Raw genomic sequence first — 15,321 nt, forward strand, 5'->3', positions numbered from 1 at the left:
CTTCAACCGGCCATGAAGTACTTTTCCAGATTACTCAATGGCGCATTCAAGTGACTCAATGACATTGTTTTTCGCCTCGGTGGCATTAACGTTACGACCCCGAACGATAACGGATCGGCGAGACTTTTAAGGTATCCATGACGAGGCGTATCATAATTTCGTCTGATCACAGATAGCTTTTAGTTAATAAGATTCGAGAAAAATCAACTGTCACAGGTGACTATACCGTGGGAGATTTTTTATAGAAGTTTCATTTGACTAATGGCAAGAACGCCGGATATTTTTGAGTCGTGAAATTCCGGGAAATTCGGGAATATACGCTCTCAGAGTTCATTGCAACGTATGTCGCGTTCATGTCACGAGAGAAAAGTGGTCGGAGTAGGTTCCAACCTCTGGCGTTGGTCGTTTCACCGTTCTCCGGAACGGGTCGATCTTTGACCTCGGTTAGAGTAGCCTACGGGAAATAGGAAGTTAGCCGTGAGCCCGGATTTTGTTGAACGTTGTTCCCTCGATGATGGAGGAAGTAGAATGCAGATTGTAACCTGCGGACGGTGTTGTGCGATTTTTCGGTCGATCCTATCGACCGGTAGGTCGCGCCACCCTGCACGAGTGGGCGCTGATCTTCTACGGGACATCGACGATGCCCGATCGAACGGAGTACTCCGAGTATGGACCATCGGCGATAAACGCCCAGCGAAGGCCGTTCATGAGATCGAGAGAGACGAACTTCTCGAAGAACCACAACCCCCTGATGGCGGGACCCTACAAGAGCAAGCAGATCCAGCAGAAGCTGGTCAAGTCGGGGCCCGGGGTGGGACAACCCTACGTCATCAACGCCCAAACGCCTAACCAGAAGAAGGGCAAGTTCAGAGGTCAGCACAAAAATGGAAAATCGGCCAACAGACCCACTGCAAAGCCCACGATCCAGACCTTGAGGGGATACACGGGACTCCGTGGACCCAACGTTCCCGACGTCAGATTGGTCACCAGCAGGCCGAGAGGCAGGAGCACCCCTAGGCCGGAAACCACCACCTCGGTTTTGCCCACCACGAGGCGACCCACGGAACCTACCGTCACCAGAGAGAGGACCATTCTACCAGTGACTATGCCGGCCATCCAGAGGGGCATCATCCTGATGGAACCACCCGCCAAGGCGGCGACCAACAAGGTTCCAGCTATTTTCAAGCAGTACCCCAAGATCCAAGAGCTTTATCCCATGTATCCCGTCTATGCTGGGGCTAGAGGAGCTGGACAGCAGCACGCTACCAGGGCCAAGGGCCATGACTTGCTGCAGGACGAGCAGTTCGAACCCAAGAACCTGCAGCTGGACAAGGGTACCGTCAATGCATACGGGGCACTTGCGATGCTAGGGATGTTTTCTGTAGATGGGCTGCGACCCCTGGACCGGTGACGAAGAGAAGTGCGAATTTCGTAAGGACGAGGCGTTGCTTAAAATTGGTTTCGATTAGAAGTTATACTCGAAGGTTTGGGGTCGAAAATGAGGCGCTCTCCGCCAGACAAACAACGGAGCTTCGTGTTCTTCTCTGTTAAAGGGCGCTACTCTCGCTCGTGCTCATTGGCCTGCAGTGGCTTTGATCTCGACACGGGCCAATAACCATGAACGAGTACAGAGCCATTCAAAGACCGACACCCAGAGCTTCCAAAATAGTTGTTACAATTTTCCTCGTATTTAACCGAACGGACTGACTGAGACACCCCTTTCTGGAAAAGGCGGATTTTTTAATTACTGGAGTCCGATCCCGAACTCGGATCGACGCTGAAATTGTTGATAAGAGGTGAAAAGTTACTCCTCAGGAATTGTTAACGCTTAGCCAGCCAGGTTTGTCCGGTAATTGAACAACTGAATTAATAATCCGCACTTCTCTTGCCGTCATAACGCCGCCGTATTGCCGCTTTTAACATTTCGAGCGAAGAGCTCGTAAGTCGCGATTATTGCGGATTTTTTTTACATCGCCGGAGCTTGATGACGATTTTTCTCGGTATATAAAAAAATGTCAGTCGTGCAAAGTGCAAGAGTAATTGATCGGTCAGTAAACGAGAATCCATCCTCATCAAGCGGAGGTGTCGGCGAGTTCAAAGCTGCATCTGCATAGTAACGTAGAAATGCACTGTCACCTCACACGAAACTGCAGTTTTATAAGTTTAATCACATCGTTGGCACTGTTTATTGTTAGTTAGCCGTTTTCCTCCGCTTAATGTCCGTTGCATTTTTTTTTCTTATCGCTATCTCTACAATATCTGTTAAACTTTACTCTGCCGTACGTCTTTGGTGTTGTAGTTCTTTACCAGTAAATTTCAGGGATAGAAATTCTGCCTCGAAGATCGCCCAATTTTTCGTTGCCTTTCGGTACTTTTTCTCACTTCTTGAGAATTCTTCGTAGACTCGGTGTTGATTTAAATGGACAGTCTTCGAAGCAGGCCGACGGAAAGTACGGTCAATCAAGGGCATACTGTTGGTATTGACGACCGTGTTTACGATTTTAGCAACTCGCTCATAAACCGTGGACATTTCCCTCGACTTCCTGCCGTCCTTCATATATTCAACGCACGTTCCAAACACGAATCTGCAGAGTGCAGAAGACGCGAATAACCTCATCAGTTCCTTACATCGCGTCAAATTCAGTTTCCACCTCGTCGACGAATTTCCATGGTCATTCTCCGTTCGTCAGTCTGCAATTAACGTATCTAATACTTCATTACCACAGTAGCGATTTAAAGCTTGGACAAAATTGACCGAATCTGCTTCGGACTCGTCCAAGAGCTCCGTAAATATCCCGAATACACCGGATCGATCATTCGTGCATTCTAAGTACAGCGATTTCAATCACGGTCCATGTCCCTCTTCCTCGGATGTCCCACTCCGGGAGACGTACGATACCCTGGGCCAATATTTTCTAACCACCCCGTGTGTCCATAATAAATGCGTTTTAATGCTCTTTTTATTACGAGCAGCGCCAACCGGAAATTTATGGTCTTAGCAAGAAAGAGGGTATACGGGGAATCACTTCCTTCTTCCTCCTCCCTCTTAGCCCGACTACCTTGCATCCGTCTCTCTCTTTATCTCCGTCCCTCCGCAAGCTTTAAGCGCTGGACGAAATTCCCCCGCCGGCGTCGTGACGCTTTATTAATTTTCCGACGCCGACGGCGCCGTCCCTACGACACGTCCTACAGTTCGTGTCGGGTAAATACAATGTAGTTTTGTTTCGTCGTCAAGCAGTTCTTCCACCAACCGTGTCAGGTGAAACGTCAAAGCGCGTCTCCAAAAATGCCCCGCGAACTCGTGTCGCGGGATACCAGGATCGCTGGATTTTTTTTATCGCGCTTTTCATTAAAAGTCGAATCGAAAAGGCCTCTTGAAAAATTTCAGGAGAGCCTTCCTTATCGAGATATTAAATGGCGAAGTTGATCCTGCATCGCGTAGTTGAAACCTGGAGATCGAATGACCTCTCTGATTGGTCATATTTTTTTCGCATTTTGAAAGGGAGAGTTTCGATTCGATTTTTTTTTAAGGGATCGGGGAACTTTGGCCTTTGTTGCTGGAGTATTGCGATCCCTTTGTACCTCGATTGGAAACGGCTTGGGTGATTTATGCCATTAGGTTGTTTTCACGGAAACCTGTACGGTGCGAACTGTACGGTTTTATGCAAATTCGCGGTTCATGTTTGGCTTATCGCGCTCGGATAATGCGGGCATACAGTGAGGAATACTTGCCGTGGAATGTACATTCCACTGCTTAATGTATGTACCATCGAGTACATTGCGTGATGCGGACGTGGACCTAAGGTACTGCTTCCTTACGTTCCGAAACTTTAACCGGAGAAGCAATATTCCTTCTGAGAAATCTGCGCGCAAAACGCGTGGCGATGGTCGGTTTTACGGTTAACCTCTAAATCGTAGCAATTACAAGAATTTACAAGTGGCAAGTCCCCCTTCATTTTCCGCATGTTTTTGCAAACTCGACCCCGCGATATTACGTTGATTCATTTTACGCTAAGCGGCGCGATCGTTAAGGAGAATTACCTTCGTTGGCACATTTTTCACTCTGTGTTTATATCCTTGATGTCATGTAGTTAATTGCACGCTTTCGCAGTTTTACCTTACGGATAATTATTTCGCAACGACTTCATTTGTTGTACCGTTTTTGGTTAGTTGCTAGGCATCGTGCGTAGCTCATTAAGTTCAATTTATCTTTGTTGGATCCCACGTCGAGCGTGTGCATTAAGTGTATTAACAATACTACTTTTAGCATGCTTGTATCAATTATATGTATAGATAGCAACGAATGTACGTACATGTTGTCCCTAGTGTGCAAGATTTACAGCCGTGTACTTTCTGTGATACTTTCGACATTCGTCTCTTCTCCACCGCGAAACGTTTAAATCGGTGCTCGGAATTAGAAATACATTCCATGTTTTTTTTTTTTTTTTTTAATTAATTTCAATATACGCATAAGGATAGAAATCTACCGTGCAGATTAGTACATTTCAAGTGTCGAGTTCGTGACGTTTCTCAGTGGAAAAAAAAATTATCATCGACCCTGTAATTCAGGCTGAAAATCTGGCTTAACGAACAGTCCGCGAGATCAGATGAATCCGAGAGAAATTTTCGCCGAGAACGTCTAACTTAATAAATTCGAATTTCTATCAATTAAGCTATGAGGCTCGATTGGAACGGCTTCCTCGAGTCTTCTTGATCAAGGTCATTTAAATTGTTATAATCGTCTGCATTGACAGAATTTATTCATACGAAACGATATTTCACGGTCGAGTCGGGTAAAGATTTTAGTTTCCCCGTAAAGCGAAACCTCCCAACGTTCGATACTGGGAAAGCCTCTAACAACAATCGGCAATTTGCAGATACGTTAGAGAAGTGGAAGATGGTGTTTTATGGGACGGAAACGTCTCTGGAGGAGGAGGAGGACGAGCTGGACAAGGATAAACCGGGTCCTGGAGTGGTCCAGCTGAAGAACATCCAGGACAACACGGACACGGAGGTCCGGCAGAACGTCGTCGACACCGAGGGCGATCCCTGGACCGGAAGTCAACAGATGGACCGAGTCTCCCATCCGGAAGTTCAGAAGCCGACCACGGAGAATCAGATAAGCGGGGCGTGCAACAGTTTCGATGGTGCCAAATGTTTAGGTGCGTGTCTAATTCTACTCCTTCTACTATCGCTGTCGAGAGCTGACGGTCTCGCCAGACTCGAGTCGAGCAGGACTCCCGAAGGTCCTGCTTCCGAAGGGAAGAAGGGCTCCCTGGCTGCGTCCCCATCTTCCCAGGTCCTTGACCTGGCCAGACTCGCAGGACCAAGTCAGGACGTAGTTCCTCGAACTCCGAGGAACTTGTGACGGAGAGAATGGTAATGGCGAGCTCTCTCGCGGCTTAGGATAGGAGTGACATAGAGACGCGAGGTCGAGTATGCGTGCCTCGTCCTACCTCCACGTCCGTTGCGAGGCTCCTCGTTCCTGGAAAGGCTCCGATAGCGGTCTCTGCATCTTCTGGCAAGACACCTGCAAAAACCTGCAATTAGGGCCGATGACGAATGCACCGGTGTACGTGATCCACTCGGCCTCTGCTATCCTTAGCGAGGACCCTCAGCGAAGAAGCAAGGCTACTGATGGTCCTTGTCAGGAAGCACGAGCACGTCCGCCATTGGACGCATCCTGGCTCGATCGAGTTTGCGAAACAAACTGCTGATCGGACGAGGGTGCCGAGCTCGAAGCCCATTGTAGATTCCTACCTTGGGAGGGAAACTCGCGTAGTGGGATTTGCGTGACTGGACGGTGAAGCATGGATACTTCGGTTTTCACCTGACGGAATACACGAAAAGAATGGGACGTCGCGGTTCTTCTTGTTCTGAAAGTATGACCCACTCTTGAAATCGGACAGTTCCATCATGACAATTTGGCCCAGTCAAGTCAAGGCCACCTTGCCCTAGCAGAGCTGGCACTTTCCTTTCCTAAATTACTAATGGTACTGACGGTTAAGTGCACTTTTGTATTAACGATAGAAGCGTCTCTAAGGTCCTAAGAAGTAATTAACACGCAGGTCGGCTTTTTTACAAGGACGACGAGCTCGAGGAGTGAGCGACGCGAAGCATACGTCATATTGCTGCATCTAGACGCATAATTTAATCGCACAGGGGGATTATGAATGAGAAAGTGCAACCTATGGTTTTCAGCACTGCCGAAACTAGAACATACATACGAAAAAAAAAATAATATGCAATTGATCAACGATCTTTGAAGTTCCGGACAAGCGACAGCTTCTCAAAGTTGTCGGGAATTTTGGAATGACGATCCGTCATTATTACGGAAGAAAGTAAATCACATCGCACTGCCTACCGCGGTTGTTTCTGTAATTGCTGTACAATTGTAGAGATATTTTGCGTGTTACGCGTTGTATTCGTCAGGTCATGCTCTCGTTTTGTACACTTCTACTGCCGGAGAACTCCAGCCTAAAGTATCGCGAATAAATTAATAAAATTGTTAAACGTGGATGAAATTCAGAGCGATCCGTAAATCTTTCGTTTACTTTCGATTTTAATTCGTGCGTCACCAATTTTCCGTATAGAAACATTATTCGACACGTCGAGTTGAATTTTGGAAGCTAATAGCAAAACCATCCGCTGAGTGCGCTTATGTCTTGAAGAATTAAATTTCCTGAAATTCGCAACTAAGTCACCTAGATAAAAATTGTCGAGGCGTCCCGAGTTTCAGCCACGCTTTTCTTGGAGCATTCATCATTGTCAATTTCTCGGAATTGACAGGTTTTCCATCTTGGTGAACAACGAACTAACGGATCGAGTTTCGCGTGTCGTCGATTTAGAAGTATCTCGTTCCATGTAGTAAGGAAGATCAATAGTTTTGCGAAGAACATAAAATTTCGTTTAAAAAATAATCAGCTCAACCGTTGTGTAGCTGACTTCAAGTTTCTTCCGATATCTAGTTTTCTCTCTATTTTATGGAAATCTGAACCGGTTGACAAATTAACATCGAGACGGCAGTATGCAACGATCGCTTACAAATGCCTAAAGTAAGGAACAATCGCAACACCATGCAGCGCCACGTTATAGAAGACGTAAAAAAAAGAACATAAAAATTTTCGCGTTTTTCGGAAACCTGGAAGAAGGTAATCTATACGAGAAAAAGGATCGCAAATTACCTCGGCGTGTTGTAAAGAAACGGGAACTAGGGCACTGTAGGATCTTGTGCCACGAAGTGTTCACATTCAGTGCCAAAGGGTTCGCACCTCGCACAGGGAGGACGTAATTTTATAAATAAACGCTGGGGACGAAGAAACACATCTAGGACCTACGAAAGCGCATTACGTCTTTGTCATAGTAACTGTTTCGTCAGGACGTGAAAAAGTGCAATTACCATAATAAGCAGACTTACATCGCATCGTGGGGAGTACGCGTGAAAAACGGTGCCATGAATTGTCGAAAAATTTCCTCATCAAATTAGTCGGGAGATTGTCAAAATCCGAAGTCATCTCTTTATATGCATTTTGATTTTCCAGATTTTATTTCAATTTTCGAGAGCTGCGGTAATAAGTCGCAATGCATGGCGAAATTGTTTACTCGCGTACCCCATGTGTACTATAGCGTTGCCAAACAAAAGTAATGGGAGATATGTTAAAACTTCGTTAAGCAGTCCGATGCAAGAAAAGGTCGAGGTAAATCGCACGTGCGTTTTTCAATAAAAACACGGACAAACACGAATCAGTATTACGTTTAGTACATCTAGATTGTAAACCGATGTACCTATCCATATATGTATATGTACCTTTATGCCCGTGTACGTACATATATGCGCGCGCGTGTGTTCCGTAATAAATAATTCTGTAAATAAATTTTTAAAGAGATTCTATAAAAAATAAGCTGCAGACCGATTGATCGTAGATGCTTCAGCGAGGAGAGCTGCCCCGTGGAAAAATTGCATATTTTATAAACAAATTACAGCCAGATGTCAAGAGGCTGTATGAGAACTTTTGCGTTTGTCTCTTGTCGAGAGATAAAGATAACTTCGTTGCATCGTGCAACGTTAAAGGATTTACTCTGCTGCTTGCTTTTGTGTTTAATTTTTCTTGTTGCTTAGACGGTGATATCTCCTCAATGAATTCACTATTTGCGATTAATGTTATACGGCTGCTTGGAATCTGAATTCAATTTACATTGATTAATCAAATTGTTGAACGGATCACAATGTAAACGTTTACGGGAGAGTATGAAGTGAAATCGTTCATATCATTTTAAAATTTCTGTAAGCGTTTTCGAGAGTCATGATCATTTTTCAATTGTTAACGCCTGCATCGAGTTTACGTTCTACAAGGTGATTCGTCCTGAAAGAGGATGATTATCCTCTCGAGGATACTAGAGAATGGCGAGCTCGTCGATTTACTTTACTGCGGAAAGTTAGTAGACGTAAATTTATTATTAATATTTTTATTTAATGAGGAATTATGACATACACTGTGCGGAGAGTGACAAGAGCTTTAGAAATTTACATGTATCGTTTATCAGAGGATAGAAGTATTTTTAGTGGGCAGATATCGACATTCCGCATAGCACTACATAGCTTCCTGTTATTTAAGTGGATCCTAAATATTTACATTATATCTGTTCATCTATCAATCGATAAAAACAATTTCATAGTTGACAATAATAATACTAGGTTCGTAGCATAATGATAATTGATTGTTTAACGAAAAAGGTTGAAACGACATTGTTTGAATAATTTAATTATATTATCTACATTGAGAAGTTCTAGCAAATGGATTGGGAGTCTTTTTTAAGACTCGAGATTACTCTTGGGACACTTCTCGATATAATTGCAAAATCATATCAATTGTTTTCAAGCACTTGTCGACCGTGCGTGAAATGATTTTGTTAATTGTATTGGTTCTCTACTTCCACGAAGTAATTATTCATACCACGCAGGATGGTGTAGTATCGTGATGATGTTGCATCTTACTTGTAAAGTTATGTACAGTGACAATATATTGTTCCGAAAAAATAATACGTAGGAAACGTAAGACTTCTAATTAGGCTAGAAACGTCCTCTCGATAAATACCCGTTTCCCTTAAAATGTCTCTAACTAAAGAGTAGAGAACCAAGAGAAATCTGATACCGTGATAAATAATCCGGGTATTTTACACAATTTGTGCTTCAAGGTCCTCGCCAGAAAATTCCAGTTATTGGAACTAAATTATTTCCGTCGTTCAGACATCAATACCGAATTGCATCCCCTGACAAGTGCAATAATTAATAGTTGTTTAAATAGTGACAGCGAAATCCGTACGAACGATTCCATGCTATGCGGAATTTATCAAGATTACTTTCGCACTGTTGATAATTGATAGTTTCGTTTCGTGGGCGCCAACTGGACGTGTCAATTATCATTGACAATTGTACTTAAGGACGGTTAAAAAGAATACGTAGTAATTTATGCACGTCGAACTTAATCGTAAAGTTATTCAAACTCACACCGCGCGTTACATCGTGCACGAAAAGCTGATTTCCAAAACGCCTCAAATCCTCAAGTTTTTACCAACGAACTTCAATGTACCTCCTTTCAAGTTACCTATCAAGTTACGTGCCAGAAGCTCCATATCGGCAGTTTGCGTTAAGTTTTTAATTCGTTTAATCATAGATTTAAGATGTTTCGGAACGAAGCCTTTCCAAATGTCTCTGCTCCAGCCGAAAACCGACCAAATTCACGTCAAATTAAACTAAAGATTCTCGTCAGCGTAAGGCCGTTTGCATAGATATTGGCAAAACCGGCGCCGGCGCTTTTCTGCCAAAAACAATGTAACTTTCATTTATTTACATTATTACTATCGAAGAAAAACCGGTGCCGGCACTGGGTTTGTCGGTCGTGTGCAAACGGGTTTACAACTGGCGGAGTAATGAAGGATAAACACATTCAAATAGTGTCTGTGATCGAATTTTAATTTATAAGACATCGCCGGGTCTTTCGTGGCTTGAAACTTTCGTGTCGTCAGTGTCGCGAAAGTACAGAGTTCCTTCGCTTAATTAAATCGATTATCGCACTTAGGTTCCGAGGGATTGCGATATCACGCTGCGTATAAGTTTAAAGACGGTTCGGTGTATCATCGTATCATGATTATATATTAATTACGTCGCCATTATTAATATCCTAGTATATTTTATAACTACCGCAATCGAGTGCTGTGCAATATTGACAGAATAATAGATAGAATTATATCGAAGAATAACCGAGTGGTCAATACGTCTTTCCAGTTGTCACGAAAATCAGAGATTGCCGAGTACATTGTTTAAAAGAGAGAGAAAAAAAAATCGGGAATACTCCCGGAAAGTATATAATTATTAAACATTGTCAAGCCAAAAGAGCGAGAATTCTTGCGACAGGCAAACCTTTGTGCAGCAGGACTCTTTCTTTGCCTTTCTGGTTTACCTTTCACAAGGTATACTACACAATGTACTGCTATTATGATTACGATGTAAACTATAGTGTACATACGACATAACCCATGACACGTGTTAGACAAATTATTATAAAAATAGTAAGGAATGAGAAATACTTCTTCAACATTAAAAATGCAATTAATGTAGTAAGGATTTTCACTGTATATACACTGTATAACGAACTACTCTCCTGCAGCCATTTTATATAATTTTTAACCAAAAATTGGCGAAGAGTAAAAATTACCCTGTGCGTTTCCACGACCTAGAAATCATAATCTCTGCATTCTCTTGCAATTAGACGTACCGCTCGTGTATATACGTACCTAAGTCATATATGCAAATGTATAAAATAGATATTCACGCGTAATGGTGGTACAGGTGCAGTATGCACGACTCGACAATGGATTGGAGGGCTTGAACAGTTAAGCTCGTTTCACTTACCCAAATGATCCGAATATTCGTTTCGACCACAGGATAGAAAATTGTTTGCACATTTCAAAATGTTTCCACCTCTTTTGTTTCTTTTTCTTTTTTTAATTCGGTACTAGTGTACACGTTTGAGCTTAATGCTTAGTCGGGGAGAAATATCAATTACGGAAAGTGTGATCGTTGTGCGTACGATTAATGAATATAAATTTCACGTGGCCAGAGAGTATAAAAGTTACGTGTACATCATTTCATTGGCATGCAAAGGAACCTGAAAATGTACAGTAACGCGATCGCAACTGCAAAGCCTTCCGAATGAATGTACGTGCTTTTGTGCAATTAAACCGAAGTCGGAATCGCTCTAATGAAATCACCTCGCAATGCCGAAAGAATGCTTCCCCTGAGGCGGCACGTTATTATAAAGAGAATATTTAAACGAGATCAAAATGACGATATCTAATTGGTTGTACGGCTCGTAGGAAATCGATTTTCTTAATCCCGCGACGTTGATTTATTACAACGGTGATATCGAGGCTTCCCGAGGCAACAATCTCGCAACGATTTTCCGTTAATCGATCTACGTTGCGAAATTTATTCTAAAATTTGTTCGAGCGGTCGAACCTACTTATCTTACGTGTAAGCAAGACATATCTCCTTTGACATTTTTGGTGCGGACGCTTAATCGTAAATGTGATTTCGAAATTATATCCATCATTAGCGAGGTATTCAAGAATTGATACGTGTAGGCTTATCGTAGGCAAATTTAAATTATATTCGTATAATTTTTTATAAAATTTATTACGTGTACTCATCGAGAGTCGCAAGAAACGCGTCGACATATTGGTTCGCGAGAACTTAGGTATTTATATAACTTTGAAGCAAAAGTATATATATACGTATAATATATGTTGTACTCTTAGGCGTAACTTGGCCAGTATCAAAGTGTTGTATTTGAGTGTGTTAACGGTATGACGAGGTGATTAATTAAAACGATTCGCAACGTAAATTTCGGGGGCGGCGAGAAATCGGCCTTCGCGTATGCTCGACATAATAGATACTATGTATTTACTGTAAATGTTTGTATGTAATGTAAAATGTCTCGTAACTTAAAGAGCAACATATCTTAAGTTACATTATCCCTGAAAAACAGCAAAAGTGATCGCGTCTCGCGCCGTGGCCACTCTTGACCTCTTCCAACTTCGATTTCCACCTTCGACGACGTGCATAAAGGGACGCAAAATATGTACGGTCGTTTCAAATAGAACCGAAGGCCCGGCAGAAGGTATAAGTGTGTGACAAGAGGAGATGCAAGTGCTCCGTCGAAATAAGTACCATTAACAAATAAGAAGCCATTGCGATGAAACGATATACGTGTAGCGCGAGACGAAGTATATAGGTATAAATATGAATATAATATATTATGTAAGCACACAACTAAAACTCTTATGATCATTATATATGATACTAATATTTGTATATGATGAATTAATTAAAAGAGGAAGTTATCCTTATAACAGTGATGATTAGAGTGCCTTGCTGTGAACCCTGTGAAAGAGTGATTGGTTTAAATTTGTACGTTCTCGAGGCGACACATTTTTTTTTTTATATCGCAGAAATAATCCCTGAAAACAATGTATTCCATTGGTTTACACTTGCTTTTCATCCTACATGTTTATCTATTTATAGGAACCTGTCTTCAGATAGTCTTCGGCCAAGACTTTCAACGCATTCACTTAAAAACGCACTTCATATGTCATAAAATAATTGCCAACCAATGCATCATTTAATTGTCTAATGTTTGTGTGCCGTAAGGAATTACGTCGAGTTCCTTATTAATCATTTTAATATCCCCCTTCTATCTACATTTCGACTTGTCCGTTCACCCATTTCCTAGCTCTCGGAAAAATAATGGTAAAATTGTTTGTCTGTCATGCATTATCCCCTACCATTTGCTTTGCGAGACTTCAGGTAATCGGTCAGTGGAAATAACGAAAAAGAGAACGAAGCAGAAATGGAAAATAAGAAATAATGAATTCATCCCTCGACAACTTATAGAAGTCTCAGTCTTAACCGATAACTGGCTCAAAAAGGAGTGACCTTTATTAAGGGCGCCGAAAACGGCTCCAATTCGCAAAAGAATCCTCGGGAAACGATCCTGCCCAAAGGAGGGAACTTTTCCACTTTTCTGCTCACTTTGTAGTGCACAGAGAGATTAACGGATAAATTCAGGTTCCGGTCTTCATGGGTTGCGGTGCGGACTTTCTCAGCTCAGCTACCACCACATCCACATCCACAACCACATATCTGCAACCAAAAAGACCCATTCCTGATCGCTTCACCAGCACGGTGAGTCTAATCTATCGTTTTCTACGGCTCTGTTCGTCCAATTTCTGCATCTTTTTATTGCTAACCCTTGGTCTATTAACCTAATGAGCCTGCGCATTAAAACCCGTCCTTCTGTAATGCATCATGGATCGCGAAAAAATGCCGAGAAGCCGTTTCTTGGTTCTTTTTCCCTCCCAGAAACCTTTTTCCTGATCTCTGCATGTAACTTATTCCACTCTGGTTGCTTTTTGTTTTAAGTGTTTCCCCTGCATCACTGGCCGACTCGGATATTTTATTAATACATACATATGATAATTTGCAGCAGTATTGATGATTTAATGCCTTTGCACGGATCCTCGCGATAATACAATTAAACCAACCGAGGAATGTCGATAGTCGAACTGCATGTGATACTAAGGCGTATGTAAGATCCGAATTTAGACTCTTAACATATCTCTTCCCTGTTTGTACACCTAATTGTGCCGACGATTCGTGGGAGTAAAATAACTGAAAAATTCTTCGTTGAGAAATTGTCCCACAAGGTGCCCATGTTGACGCTAGATTTTTTGCTGTCATTGCTGCCCCCTATTGTTATTGTACTGGTCAATTCTCTTAAGTACTCCCCTGAATATCCAGATTCGTGTTAGCAAAACTTTTCCCTTTTGATCTAGGCTAGTCATTAAGAGAAAATGATTATTCTCTAAAGTACCGGTTGAACCTGAAATCGAAACCGTGAGACGTATGAAACCACAATTGCACCGCGTAATTCTGTTGTATTATTTCTAATTGCGCGATACTTTTACGCAATAGCGTGATCGGCGTTTCTCTGTAATTATCATCTGTGGTGGAAACAACGTAATTGCGCTAACTCGTGCGTGTTTTTTCAGAGTGTGCCGAGGGTTGGTACTTATTGGACGGGGAATGCATCGACCAATGCCCGAACGGCACATATGCCATTTTGGATCGAACAGGGGGAATTTGCTCTTCCTGTCATTATTCCTGCTCAACATGCTCGGGACCATCGGATACGGAATGCACGTCCTGCCACACGGATTCCTCTCTGTTGACAGTCGACCAGGGAGAGACCCATTGCGTCCTCAGCTCCCTCACCTGGAGCATGCAGTCCACTAAGTGGTTTTATCGGCTATTCGTCCTGTTTGCCCTGAATCTAACATTGTTAATAGTGGCCTCCATCAGTGCCTGCATCTACTGGTTCGGTGTAAATCGCAGATCTCAACGGGTCAACGGATATAGCAAAGTTATGTACTCCAGTAACGGCTACGCCAAGCAAGACCCTGATAGTCAGCAGGAAAAGTTATGCGACACCGACAGCGATTAGTCCTTAAATTACTACATATCTTTGTATAGTAACCATTAAACGTGATAATGTCAAAGGATATTAGGATAATTGGACTCTCCCAGTCTTTGGTCTAATCTCGTCCATCAGTCAGGAGTATTGAATAATGTCTTCTTATTAACTTATGTAAATATGCATGTACATTTTACCGATCGCGAGACAGTCTCTGCCACTGTACTCACATGCGTCGAATGAGTATTGTTAACGGTCTCGATTAGAAATTATATTTCCGGTGGATATTGTTTACACGTGGATTAACAAAGAGATAGACTTATCAGTCCTCCGTTGCTTATCCTACGTTACTACTTCTATGCTTCTAGCTCGGTACCAAATAATTATTGGTTGTGCGACGGAAACATAACACGTAAAGACATATTCGTGTATCCATGATAGATCGCCTGCTTAATGCAATGGCAAGAATTTTACCATGTTTATAGTGTGTATAGTGTACAGAGCATTGCCAAATAAGACTACCCAGCGACTAGGACCATATCGTTACTTGTTATGTTTGAAAGACCATCGAATAAAACGGAGCTTTCATAGCAAAGACCTACTCAGATTCACTCCCCCCCACCCTTTTCATAATCACGAACACTACACAAAAATCGAATCTACCTAGAAATTACGAAAACAAGTCAGTAAAACACAAATCGGCTATCAGAATAAATGCATACTGTATGTACGAGATTTGAAATTAAAATAACGAGCCATCTGTAGGGATTCTTCGGAACTTCGAAGCGCC

At 42.5% G+C, this 15,321-nt stretch overlaps 1 protein-coding gene across 1 annotated transcript in view; it reads left to right on the top strand.

The window, feature by feature from the left end:
• The window catches only part of LOC105699711 (furin-like protease 1), a 95,883-nt gene extending 80,757 nt beyond the window's left edge, over nt 1–15,126 (top strand). Inside the window, exons 10-12 of the mRNA XM_012424913.2 lie at nt 591–1,334; nt 4,878–5,162; nt 14,110–15,126. Of these exons, the coding sequence (XP_012280336.1) occupies nt 591–1,334; nt 4,878–5,162; nt 14,110–14,561 (1,481 nt within the window). The 3' untranslated portion in view covers nt 14,562–15,126. The remainder of the gene's footprint in view (nt 1–590; nt 1,335–4,877; nt 5,163–14,109) is intronic.
• Nucleotides 15,127–15,321: the final 195 nt, after the last annotated feature.

The sequence above is a fragment of the Orussus abietinus genome, unplaced genomic scaffold (genome assembly GCF_000612105.2).
Source record: "Orussus abietinus isolate OABI.00-Male unplaced genomic scaffold, Oabi_2.0 scaffold19, whole genome shotgun sequence".
Classification (NCBI taxonomy): Eukaryota; Metazoa; Arthropoda; class Insecta; order Hymenoptera; family Orussidae; genus Orussus; species Orussus abietinus.